Source organism: Balaenoptera physalus (assembly GCF_965194825.1).
Source record: "Balaenoptera physalus genome assembly, chromosome: 12".
In the NCBI taxonomy this organism is placed as follows: Eukaryota; Metazoa; Chordata; class Mammalia; order Artiodactyla; family Balaenopteridae; genus Balaenoptera; species Balaenoptera physalus.
The window spans coordinates 13004225-13018197 of NC_138897.1; the positions used below are offsets into that span (position 1 = coordinate 13004225).

Here is a 13973-nt window from a genome sequence, read left to right on the forward strand (position 1 = left end):
CTTTACTTATATTTGTCTTATAATTGGTTTTGTATGAGATAAGCAGCTTTCAGCTGTCTGCACAGAATGTAAGGGAAGAGTATGAAGACCACAGAATATTAAATAATTTCTTATTATTATTTAACATTAGCTTAAGATATCCTAGTGTCTTGCTCAGAACTCTTTCTGACTCACACTCACTGTTGGCCCCCAACCCTGCTGGGGGAAGGAGTAGAAAAGATTGATAATCATGGATTATGATGAGCTAGAGATGATCTTTTCTCTCTCCTCCAAAATAGATTTTCCTTGTTGGGAAAGTATGTCTAGGAGTTTATACCTGTCTGTAAAGAATACTAAAGGAAAACTCTCTCGTTTCCCTTCAATAGATGAAGCGCAGGGTGATAAAGCCAAGCAAAGTATCAGGGCAAAGTGTACAGAGTATCTTGATAGAGCAGAAAAACTGAAGGAGTACCTGAAGAAGAAGGAGAAAAAACGACAGAAGCCAGTGAAAGAGGGCCAGCCAAGTCCAGCTGATGAGAAGGGGTATGTATTTTAGAGTGAGATTGTATTGTATCAAATTACAGGATAAAATTTAATTTGTGAAGTAAATTTCTTTTGTTTAAACTAGGTGTTGGCAAACCATGACTCATGGGCCTAATCTGACCTGCTGCCTGCTTTCGTAACTAAAGTTTTATTGGAACACGGCCTCATGCCTTCACTTACCTGTTGTCTGTGGCTGTTTTTGTGCTGTACCAGCAAAGCTGAGTAGTTGTGACAAGGGACCGTATGGCCTACAAAATCTAAAATATTTATTGTCTGGTCCTTTACAGAAAAAGTTTGTGGACCCCTAGTTTACCAAGCTTCGGGGGTGATATACCTCAAATTGCTCTCCTTGATGGCCTGGTAGTAGTAGAAAAAACATTTGGTAGGAATGCTACTCAATTCTTTACCCTCTGGCCATTATGTAATGAAGTTTAAAATTGTAGGAGTAATCTGTGAATTGAATCTTTGACAAGTAGTATTATTGACTTAGTACTAAGCACACGGACAAAATGAAAAACAACTGGTAATGTAAAACAAATTCTGGATATATAAGTTTTTTGATGTGGATTTGCATCAGATTTGCTTTGCTTTATCATAGAAAGAAAGCAACACAGCATAGTTTATAAACATCAAAACCCATTTTTGAAATGTCTTCCTAGATGGGGGATATATCACTTACAGATGCAGAATTTATATATTCAGCACCTAATGTGTGCATGTCAGGCTCTGTGCTGAGCAGTGGGAACATACTCTACCCAGATCCTCTGATCATTCTATTAATTGGTGCCAGAAGTGGTTCCAAGTGACAACATACTCTGAGAAAACAGGACTCTGGGGTGGGGTTATCTGGCCTCGTTGGATATGAAGGCAGGAAATTCTGGTTAGCATTATAGAATGTAATACTTACAGTTCATGGTAAGCAGTGGTACAAGTTACTTAGATAATCCCCGTGGTCACCAGGCATGGAGTGCCTTGAAGGCAGTGCTTTGGGGGCTTTGTGGCTACTACAAAAGGCCATTTTAAGAACTAGAGTTGACAGCCTGCTTCAAACTACATGGGAGAGTTTGAAAAAACTTACAAGCTCAAGGTTTTATATTCTCTGTTCAAGACATGGTCGGGGAACCAGGGAGTTCCTTTGATACCCTGAGAATATTTTATCTTATAGCTCTAGCATTGGCATGACAAAAATTAGACCCCAGCTGATGTCGTAGCTTATTGGATTTCAAAATCAGTTGAACCTCACTGGGTTTCTTATGTGAAAGTTGGGGCATGTGTTGTAAGACTGGGACCCCAAATGAAAATGAAATGAAAACTGTGGGGAAGGATCAGTTGACCTCCAGTACCTGGACCCCCAGATCTCACTGAGACCCCCTGGCCAGCAGAAACGTCCTCTCCGCTGGGAGTTGAGCCTCACCTGGTCTTGCTTGGAGACCGTGTAGTGTCCCTCCTAAGATATCTGCCTAGCAGGGGGATGCCAGTTCTGTGTTGGATGGCGGGACCCACTTTAAGCTGAAATGGGGTAAAGCAAAGAAGCAATTACGTCTTGCTAATGGATGCACAAAAATAAATGGAGATAAAGCACAGATGCTGACAGACAAGTTCAAAGCTGTGGCAGCTTGGTGCCGAGATGGAGTGTGGTTCTCGGAAGGCGCTTGGTGGGGCCGCTCTCACCGCTCAGGGTGTGTGCTGCCTCATAAGAGCTCACTGCAAAACAAACGCTAAATGCTATTTTCGTTTTTTGCCTTTCTTCATAAAAGCAATAATCGTCTTTGGATATCTTTCAGTTACTGAAAACGGGTACTAATGTAGGTCTTTTGTAAAAGCAAAGTGGCATGAAGCAAACTTTGGGAAAGCAGGGATCCCTGTAGTGCATTCCCTTACAGAATTCGAGGGCCAGGGAGTCAAGTTCGGATTCCGTATGGCTAGGAGAAATGCCCCCTCCACCAGGGTAGTTCCAGCAGGGGTCCCACTGCTGCCAACTCCCTTGCCCAGCATTCCGGTGCCGGGGAGTGGGCAGAGGGCCCTGCCACAGCGCCCTCAGCAAAGCAGTGCTTTCACCTACAGGCGTCTCCTCGCATGCAGCCCCTACCTCAGTTGCTTGCTTCTGCCTTCCAGGAGGACTTTGGTCTCCCGTGGAGCCTCAGCTGCAGGGGAGCCTGGGAAGGGCAGTTTTATAACAAGTACAGTCTTTACTGTACAAGAAAGCGCAGTAGAAGAAGGTTGGAGTGAATGTCAAGGTGAATCAGTTTGCAGTCTCCACCTTACCCATAAATAACCCCACCATCCTGTGATAACCAAGCAAGCCCATTCTGAGATAAAACCTGTCAATCTTTTTATTCCCCTTTATGTCTTATATGTGAAAAATAATGTAATGCCATATTTTTTGCTTTGAAGATTGCAGTGTATTCTGTCACATGCTAATCCTTATAATTGAATATACATTATTTCTAATTTTTTCCCTATTGCAAACAATATGGGCATGATTTTCCTTGTAGTCAAATCCTTGAACTCATTTAAAATTGTTTCCTCAGAATAAATCCCTAGATATGAAATGTGTGCATTGATCTCCTTGTTCTTTGGGGTCCGTTCATTTTCATCAAAAGCTTCATCCATCCTTTGGAACCCCCAGGCTAAGGGTTATGCACCTTTGTACCTTAAATAGTTGATATTTTGGGGGTTTTTTTCCCTCCTAGTTATGGCTTCTTGTTCTAATATATAGTTTGCCTGGTCCTGATTTTTTTTATTGTTAATTGTTTACAACACTCCTGTAATTCATCTTAAATCTTTTGTGGAATGAGGTGTGGGTCATGCATTTATGAATTAATATCAGTACATAAATAGGTATGTTGTGGGAATTTGGAGCTAGTTCCTGACTTCATTCTGGTCTTTTTGTCCATTTCCTGTTCATGATTCCATTTTGATGGGTAATATGCCTGCTTACTATTTTGTTTAGTATATTCTGAAAAGTAATAAAACAAGCTTAACTTTTAATGTGAGTGTCTTATTTTGCCACTTAAATTACGGATATTTCAGGTTAATCTTTTCCTTTATTTTTTGCCTTAGTTTGATAGCAATGAGTGATCATTTGAATATATTAAATTCTTTTTATTAGGAATGACAGTGATGGGGAAGGAGAATCTGATGATCCTGAAAAAAAGAAACTACAGAGTCAACTTCAAGGTTGCTTTAGATTTCATTTTTAAATTTACTATTTTATTTTTAAAAAACTCATAGTGAATTGTCTATTTGAATTGGGTTTTTTTCCCCACCTGTATTTAAATGAGGTTCAAGAACTGGCTTTGGTTCCCAGTGGTCACATGCTGGCTTTGTTGAGACCATTTTTATAAGATTTGCTCTATAGGGTCTCTAATGGGTTGGGTGTTTTCCATGCAGTAAAAATATTGTTTCATTTTATATCTGCCTTAAAAAGCTTACTCTCTTTCATTTTTTCTTATTTGCCCCCTTTTAGAGAGGGTAGCAGTTATACTGTTAGCTTACTATAAAATCTGATGGTATTGAAATTTCCTGTCAGAGGAACAGAATGCATTAGGACTCACACTTGGCTTTTATTGCTGTTGCTGTAGCTTATTCATTGATGCTATTTATTTCATGTTTCCTACCTGCTCTTCCTAATCTGCTTTTTTATCCTATTTCAGCATTCCCATTTACATTTCCCTCTTTCTGCTTTCAGTTTTTTACCTTCCACACCGATAAAAGCCCTTTCTCCTCTACTGTAGTGAAGTGGCCTTATCCAGAGGGCATAGATTGTAGCTCCATTCACATCTGGATTCCACTCTGGGATCTGCTGCTTAAATCTGTCTAGTCTTGGGCAAGTTCCCTAACCTCTCAGAGTCTGAGACCCAACTCTAAAATGGAAGTTAAGAATACTTTCAGGGCAATTAAAAGGTTAATGACAATGTAAAAACTGCCTAATATTACATCTGACAGTACTAGGGACTCAATAAATAGTAGCTCTGTGTATCTAAAAAGGCATCTATTTAATTGCTGGCTTCTTTAGTTACTGAGACTTGATTGTTCTTTGATATGTTATCTAATGATTTTTCAAGTTGAATTTTTGCTCAGTCATGGGTAACATGTATTTTATTCATTTGAATCTTGCTGAATAGAACACATATCTGGGAAAGATATCCATTATATAGGCTCAGCCTATATAATGATTGGTTAGTGATTGGTGAACTTACCTAGCTTGGCCAGACCTCTAATCTTGCTATTCTGATCTCTATTTTGGTAATATTTCTGTCTTACCGACCCTTCTGGGATGTATAGGGTAATACTATAAGGATAGTATTTTGAAAACACTACAGTTAACGAGGGTATTTTTACACGCCAGCTTCAGTGGTGGGTGTAGTCCAAGGGCAGTAACTGAGTTTCCACTGCCTCGAACAGTGTGGTCATGCTTCATCCTCAGTGAGTATTTTTGGGCAACCCAGTGGTCCATGCCAAGTGGCTTTATTTTACTTGTAAGGCAAAAACCATTTTTCTATCTGTTCTTTTGGTTTTGTTCCTCCTCTCTCTGGCTCTGCCCCACTGAAGTAAAAATTGGATTATATCTTTAATTTTGAAAAAGATATAATTTTTAATAAGGAATTTTTTTTTTACATTTCCTTTGATAATAATAAGGCCCAGGGATGTATAAAAATACAGATGCTTAAAACATTTAAATGAGGAAATTTATTTGGAATTTCAGGATGAAATAGAATATGAAGGAGTCCTAGCCTTTTGTATCTGAGAGTCCTTTTTCTCCATCTTTTAGTTTCATGGTTTGCTGATGGATTTCATCATATAATATCCTTTTTTGAATCTTTCCTCATTTTTCCTGAAACAATTTTCCAAATCTTTTTACTTCTGTTTTAGGTTATCACATTAAGTGTAATATTTTATTATTAAAATTAAAGTTCATGATTTGAATTTTCTGTTAATTTTGATATTCAGTGACTTTGAGGTTAAATAACATATTAGTATAACAGTATAATCAAAAAATGGATAAATTTATACAATTGGGAATTATCAAATTATTTGGCTTTTATTTCCTAATAATCCCTCTCTTTTAATTTTAAAAATCATTAATCAGTGTCTAATAATTGATACTACTTTTGTCTAAATAGTCTTTTATCACTGACATTCCAAAGTCACCTAACTTGAACTTTTAAAGAGAAAAGTATTAGTTAAATGTGAAGATAAATTATGACACATTTAGAAAATTCGTAACAAAAAATTTTAGTTGACCAGATAATGCTTATATATAAATTTACTTTTGTTTAACTGACACAAAATCCTATCAGATGATGTAATATTTTTCTCATGTAGGGTTACTAATCTGTATGGGACATAGAAAAGAAAAAGTGAATTGACTTTTTTTCTTAATTTATACTTGCTCTGAACTTTTAGAATGCTAAAAGTGTTTATGGTTTCATTTCATTATTTTTTTTCATAAACTTATTTATTTTCATCTGTATTGGGTCTTCGTTGCTGTGTGCGGGCTTTCTCTAGTTGTGGCGAGCGGGGGCTACTCTTCCTTGCTGTGCGCGGGCTTCTCATTGCGGTGGCTTTTTTTGTTCCAGAGCATGGGCTCTAGGTGTGCGGGCTCAGTAGTTGTAGCTCGCGGGCTCTAGAGCGCAGGCTCAGTATTTGTGGCACACAGGCTTAGTTGCTCTGGGGCATGTGGGATCTTTCCGGACCAGGGCTCGAACCCATGTCCCCTGCATTGGCAGGTGGATTCTTAACCATTGCGCCACCAGGGAAGTCCCTCATTTCATTTTAATGTATAGTTAAAGATTTTCATAATTTAGGGAAGTAAGTTGCAGAGTATAGCATTCTTAGAATAACAGATGATCTTTCAAAACAAGAAAAAATACCCATAAAACTAATATCATAGGTAATCAGTAGATTGAGTGGTGATATTATACTTAAAACAATTACACATCACCTTTGAACAGGCTACTTTGTAGTTTGTAGTTGAGCAATTTCTATATACTGAAAATTGGGAAAGATTTTGATAAAAGATCTGGAAAGTTTTGCCAGCACGCTATAGTAAGAGAAATCTTTTATAGACTCTTACTGATTTTTACTTCTCCTTACTGCAACAGTTTGCTATGGCTTTTGAATATAGTCCAAAAACTAAATCATTTGAATGACTTTGTTAATGTACAAAAATTGTAAATAGGTCTATTTAGAAGCCGAATAGAAAATTTGGCAAATCTTGGGAAAGTATTGCAAGTCTGTAAGAGTACACCTTCTCCTCTCCATTGTCCTCGTCCCTTCCTCGCCCCTCCCTTCCCCTCTCCCTCTATGTGTCTGTCCATCCATCCATCTGCCTGTCTATCTTCAGTTAAAGTTGTTAAGTGTATTTTCTTTCTGTAGTTAAGGAGAGCATTAGATCACCGTTCCTTTTGGTTAAAAGGAGAAATAGGAGATATTCCAGAATCAACGTACTCAAACATTACAACTACTTTTTGTAATGTTTGGTGCTTTTCCAAGCACTCTAATATTCATTACGTCATGTGATCTTTATACTAACCTGTCTAAGTAGTTTGGGCAGATGGTATTGTTTTTATTTCACCATGAGGAGGTGGAGATAGAAAAGTTAAGTGACTTTACCCCAGGTTATCTGGCTCCCCACCCCAGGCCCTGACTCCCTCTCACTACTCCCTAACAACTTCGTCCTCATCACACACTTTCAGAAATGTTTTTAATACATAGAACTTTTCCAGACAAAGTTATAATGCATTTCTGTATTTCATCATTATTTCATGTTGTCTTCTAAATTTGATGGAATAGTCCTCTTTAAAGATGACCTAATTTTTTGTAGGCGCCATTGTTATAGAGCGACCAAATGTGAAATGGAGCGATGTTGCCGGTCTCGAAGGAGCCAAGGAAGCACTGAAAGAGGCTGTGATATTGCCTATTAAATTTCCTCATCTCTTTACGGGTGAGATGACTTTTAAATAATTATTTTTGATGATTTTTTTTTTAAAAATGTGTTGATGACTGAAGTAAAGTATTGTGAATTCTTGTCATTATATCACGAGTTGTTACCTTAAATTCTGTTGTAAGGCAGTGATATACCTTTACACAGATACTTATTTCATATGCATATACATATTTGCAATATATTTATTGCAAAAAAACCTAAATGTCAAGCAGTAGGGCATAGGGTAAATCATGGACATACAGTAGAATACTGTGCACTCATTAGAATATAGGATACCATCTACATTAAGAAATTTAGACCTACATTATAAGTGACGTAGAAGAATGTCCACCTATATTGTAACGATCAAGACGCAAGTTACATGTTATGTGTAGTATGATTCCGCGTTGTTAAATAACTGTGTGTGCTGAGCAATAGGTGTGGAAAGCTTGACATTAAAATGTTAATATATGTCTAGGAGATGAGATTATGGGTGATTTTTACTTTCTCCTTTGACTTTCATCTGAATTTTTTTGCAGTGGACATGTACTAGTCTTATAAGAATATTTCCATTTCTTAAACAGAGGAGTTAAAATTATTTAACAGTTTCATATGAAGGGCGTATCCTCTAGTAGCTCTTTATCACTGCAAGGAGAATATTGCTAACCCACCATCTGGGTACAGTTGAAGTTAACATCTCCAGCAGTAGGTGGTTTGTCTGTGCTGAACCGTTCCTTCACATTGTCCTTTTTGTGACTGATAGCCTGTGTTTGTGATATGGCTATACCCACAGTCTAACAGTGAAACAGAGGTTTTTCCTTTTAAAAACAAGCTGGTTTATGTAGAGAGCAAATCTGTGACATTGGCCTCAAACTGAACAGGTCCAGACAGTGATGTCGTATAGAGCAGTGATGAAGAGCAAGAACCCGTGGGCCACCCATTGTCCACCTAGCTTCGAGGTACGACTCACAACCTCACTTCAGGAATATGAAACTAACAGTGTAAAAGTTGACATCATAATCCTATAAAGGTACAAAAATACGGTTGAACTCATTTTATGTTGTGTTACTTATACCAGTGTTTCCCAAACGTGAGTCCTATATGTGTCATCTTCATGAATTTTTCCATATACGTGTACCATTATTTTTCTTTAAATCACTCACATTTAGAGCAGACTTTTTATTAAACTGTAACATAAATACACAAAGACATGCAGGAACCCATAAGTGTTCAGCTTCATAAATTATCAGAGTATACCTGTATAATCATCACCCAGATAAAAAAGTACTGCTGGTAACCTAGAAATCCCTCTCTGCCTCTTTCCTCCCCAGAGGTAATCACTCTTTTGACTTCTAATACCATAGATTGTTTTGCCCATATTTGACTTCTAATACCGTAGATTGTTCTGCTCACTTGTTTTTACTTAGTAACTTTATTTTAGAAGACTTCTTTGTATCTCTATAAATGGACAATGTAGTGGTTTTATAGAGTGCATTTTAAAAATTACTTAATTGAAAAGTATTTGTATACCACCTAAAAGCATCTCATTGCCACCAATGGTATATGTACCACACTTAAGGGCACACTGATTTATAATTGCAGACATTTAAAATAGGCAAATAGAATTCAAGTAAAAGTTGAGGCTTTCATAACAATAAACATGATATTTAGTTTTTGCCATCAGTCATCTGTATATCATTCTTTTAGAGACACTGTGTGTCCACCCACAGTTTACACCTAGTAGTTTTTTTTAATGTGTATTTGATATTTTGTTGCCAGTCGTAACCCAGCCTGGTTTATTTAAGGCAGCATTATAATTTCTCATTAGCAGAATTGAGATACAAAGAATTTAGTTGTTCACTTGCTATTATGTTTTGGCAAAACTAGTATTTAAGGTAGAGTCCGCTTATCATTCCCCAAGCACTGGAATGGGAATCTGCCACCTGAAATAACCTGTGCTTCCTTGTGGAATCAGGAATTGAGTAGAACTTCACGAGTCATCCAAACTGTGTTAGTTTCACTCCTCCAAAGGTCATAAATATTTTTAAAAAAATATTTCCAGCTGCCCTTCCCCTGTGAGTATAGTTTCTCCTACAATATTCTGATGTTGAGCAGTGCACATAGTAGATGATCAGGAAATACCTTTTAACTGAATTCTTTTCTCTTTAATAGACTGGAAAGCCTTGGAAGGCAGAGATTCAATTTGTATTCTGTATTCATAGTTCTCTGCCTACATGTCGTGGTTTCAATACGTAGTGGTTGAATGAGTGAGCAAGCAAATGAACTTCCTCTTAGAAGGATTATAGCTATATAAACACAGTTTTGACAAAGTGGTCTCTAGAAAAAGCAAAGTACACTTAGGACATACTTACCTTAGATTGATTTATTTAAATTTTGTTTTATTCTACGGCTAGCTTTAGAGTGGAAACCTCTTCACGGTATTCTTCACTGTGGATGATGTCTCTGGTAACGGAAGTTAACAGTCTTGAAAGTCTCATGTTATTTTTCTAATGCAAATTTTAGGCAAGAGAACACCTTGGAGGGGAATCCTGTTATTTGGGCCACCTGGAACAGGAAAATCCTATTTAGCCAAAGCTGTAGCAACAGAAGCAAACAACTCAACATTTTTCTCAATATCTTCCTCTGACCTTGTTTCTAAGTGGCTAGGTGAAAGTGAAAAGTAAGTAGTAAATTGACTTTTTTTTTTTTAAGTTTTTCTTTGCCTGGTAGTCACCATTTCAGTCTATAAAGTGATAGGTTTCTTATATCATTAATAGACATTCAAAAAAAGTGCTATTATAAATACAGGTGGTATTCATTTCTGTTAGATTAGTCCCTAGTTTGGAATTTATTTCGTAGGGAGAAGATAGCGTATATGATATGTGTATGGTTTAGTAAATCATAAAATGAATTATCCAAATGTAGTAATCTTATTTTATAGATCAAAACGTGATGATACTTTTTAATCTATAGAGTTCCTATAATATTGGTATATTGTTTTGTTTTAGTTTTTTCATTGTCGTGTCATTGACTATTTTTTTTAGAAATTGAAACCTTTATTTATTTTTAGGCAAGTTAAGTACTTATTCCAACTTGCCAGAGAGAGTAAACCTTCCATTATCTTCATTGATGAAATTGATTCTCTGTGTGGTTCAAGAAGTGAAAATGAAAGTGAAGCTGCACGTAGAATTAAGACAGAGTTCCTAGTTCAAATGCAAGGTAGTGTTACTGATTTTTTAAAATAGTTTCTCTTTATTGTGTAACCATTATTATGATAGTAATGGAAAAAATTTCAAGCAGAATTTCTCCGTTCTTATAGGCCAAGTCTTATGCCCGGTCTCATTCTGATCCATATGCATACATAAGTTTTACCCAGTTGTAATCATCTCGTTGGTATAAATAGTGAAGAGATTAATATATTCACTTATAACATGCCAGAAACAATATCAATAAAAGGAATATGTAAACTTTAAGCTAAATCTTTCAAGAAATATTTTGAAAAGAATATTAATAGTATTTTCCCACAGTTTAGGAAATTCTAGGGAATATTTGCATCGTATTCTAGTAATAAGAAATGTGGTTAAGTACAGTTTTTGTCAGAGAGAAAGTCTCAAGATGAGGCATTTTAACATTAAAGTACCACGTTCATAAGAGAACATGCAGATGATGTTCAAAGAACACTTGAAATGACAGATTATTTAAAACATTTCCTATTTTGATGCAGGGGTTGGTGTGGACAATGATGGAATTTTGGTTCTGGGAGCTACAAACATACCGTGGGTTCTGGATTCTGCCATTAGGCGAAGGTATGATGATACAGTAAATATCTTATTTCTAATTACAATATAATAAGTGAATATTAATGCCATTCTGTCTAGTTGAGGAGGCATTCTGATAACTTCAGAATGTTTTTTAATGTGCTCGAACCCTATTGACCCCTGCCTTGGGGAAGAGAGGCAGGCATTTGTTTGTTTGCCTCCTGTGTTCAAGATCCAAGATTTACACCTACTGGAATCTTTTGCATTGGAAAGTATGTTACCTAATGCTTACTTTAGTTCTAATTAAGTTTAGTAGGTGCACTGATGCTTCAGAAATTTACATATATAGTTTGATATTTCAATGGAAAAACCTTCCATTGAAGGTTTTTCCATTTTGCTAAATATAAAATTTTAGCAAAATGACAATTCTACAAGTTAAAGTATGCTAAGAAAGATATAGTTTCAGTTTAAAAAGTTCTGTCTATAATTTTTTAACTGAATATGAAACTGGAGCTACAGGAAAGGTATACAGACTCCTTACTTTTCACTGCTTCACAATCCCCTATCCCGTTGATTTAATTGTGCATGGTAAAAATGAACACTTCAGTTTTTGCTGCTTTTACCCCATTCACTTTATGGTTTGCCAGAATGTTAGATTACCAGCCAGTATCAAGAAAAGAAATGTGCTGATTATTTTTGAAAAATGGCCTAATTCTAAACCCATCTCTAGAGATGGTGGAAACTTTTAAAATTCTTCTTATTGCCACAGAGAATAATTACCTGGAGAAGAAAATGTCTTCACAGACCCATTTAAATTGTCCCTCATTGCTTCCTCCTTATCTCCAAATGCTGAAATTCTAAGAAGGCAAGCAAAATTATAAGATTCTGAGTAATTTTACTCTTTAGAATTTAGGTAATTCTTTTATCATCTCTTATTTCACACTTTTAATCATATTAATCCCTTGATCAGGAGTTCAGAGTGTCTTTCTATAGGAAATTGTAATCCTGAAGGACATGTCGTGTCATGAATTCCAGACACGTAAACACTCTGGCCAAAATAATTCAAAAATCATGTGAGAAAAACTAAAGCACTCCAGACTGGTTCCCTGGCTATTTTGGTTTTATTTGTTTTTTGTTAATGTGTTCTGGATATTTTCCCTGTATTAACCTAAATATGCATCTGTTTAACTTGATGGATGTGGGCCCATTTATTTTATTCAGCTTAACTTTGTATAAATGAGAATATCTAAATATCTTGTTTCTTCTTGAAAAACTGATTTTTAATAGAAATTAAATATTATTATATAGTAATATTCTTGATGTAATTTTTCTTTTCATTTTAAGATTTGAGAAACGAATTTATATTCCTTTGCCTGAGGCCCACGCCCGAGCAGCAATGTTTAAACTGCACTTGGGGACCACTCAGAACAGTCTAACAGAAGCAGATGTCCGGGAACTTGGGAAGAAAACTGAAGGCTATTCAGGGGCAGACATAAGTGTCATTGTACGTGATGCACTTATGCAGCCAGTTAGGAAAGTACAGTCAGCTACTCATTTTAAAAAGGTAAGGAACTCTAATCCATCTTTTCATATATTTTTAAAATCAAGTTTTGAGACCATGATTGACTTGTCTTTGAAGAATTTTAGGAAGATTTCAGTTTTGTATAATAAGTAGATTTACATAAAAGATTACGTTTCCGTTTCATTGAAAATAAGTTCTCCCAAAGTGTTTTAAAACTTTGTATGCAGTGATTTTTGAAGTATTTATTATTTTGATGTAAGTATAGAAACTTAAATCTATGATTGTCTCTGATGTAACTAGAATATCCTCGAGCAGAATCTGGTACGTTTACACCTCATTAATAAAGTAAAAATAATAATAGCTAATATTGTTTAAAGATTCACGTGCCCAGCACTGTGTTTGCTCCATCATCTTCCTATTTTATTTGGTCCTCACAGAAGCTCTACAAAAGGTGCATATAGCCACCTGTTGATGGTTAGTCCTAGACTAACATGATTAAACTGGGACTTGGATGTTTTTAACACAGTTTGCCAAGGTACAACTAGAGAGGATTGGAGGTGTGATTTTTCTCTAGGTAAGGTGTACTTCAGAAGCCTCAACCGTTCTTCTCTCCTGCTCCTCCCATGCACTGTTTGGTCTGCATGAATGACTTGAGTGTATATGGTTTGAGAGAGAATTTTGTGAAAAGACTATGGTCTTGGGATATTCAATTTAAGTAACAGTAGACTAGGTAATTTGGACCAGCTCTCTTGCTGAGGACAGCAGTCTCCAGTATGCTTATGAACGTAGATATGAAAATCCTGAAACACTGTTAGCAAACCTAATCCATCGATATATGACAAACTAATATGTCATGACTCTGATACACATATATGTCTGTTATATACCATAGTAAAATAATTTTTTTAAAAAAATGAGGCGCTTGAATTAAAACCTGAATTTGAAGCCTGACTCTACAATTTACTTGTTTTATCTCCTTGACCAAATTGAATTACCTTTTTAAGTCTCATTTTTTATCATCTCTTAAGTAAGGATGATAATACTACTTTGAAATGCTCTTATGGAAATGAAATGAAGGAATATTCATACAACAGCTGTCATGGTACCTGAACAGCCCAGTAAATATTACTCATCTCTTCTTCAGCCATTTCGTTACTGAGAGAAATATGGTTAGCTCAGAATCAAGTTTATGCCACAACCATTGTGTTTTTTCTTAAATTCTCTTGGCCATTTAGAAGGA

The 13973-nt window shown here is 36.1% G+C and overlaps 1 protein-coding gene across 1 annotated transcript in view; it reads left to right on the plus strand.

The window, feature by feature from the left end:
* VPS4B (vacuolar protein sorting 4 homolog B) overlaps window positions 1-13973 on the plus strand; it is a 30795-nt gene that overhangs the window by 12120 nt on the left and 4702 nt on the right. Inside the window, exons 3-9 of the mRNA XM_082416926.1 lie at window positions 366-522; window positions 3635-3702; window positions 7352-7471; window positions 9977-10133; window positions 10524-10672; window positions 11178-11259; window positions 12556-12775. Coding sequence (XP_082273052.1) covers window positions 366-522; window positions 3635-3702; window positions 7352-7471; window positions 9977-10133; window positions 10524-10672; window positions 11178-11259; window positions 12556-12775 — 953 coding nt within the window. The remainder of the gene's footprint in view (window positions 1-365; window positions 523-3634; window positions 3703-7351; window positions 7472-9976; window positions 10134-10523; window positions 10673-11177; window positions 11260-12555; window positions 12776-13973) is intronic.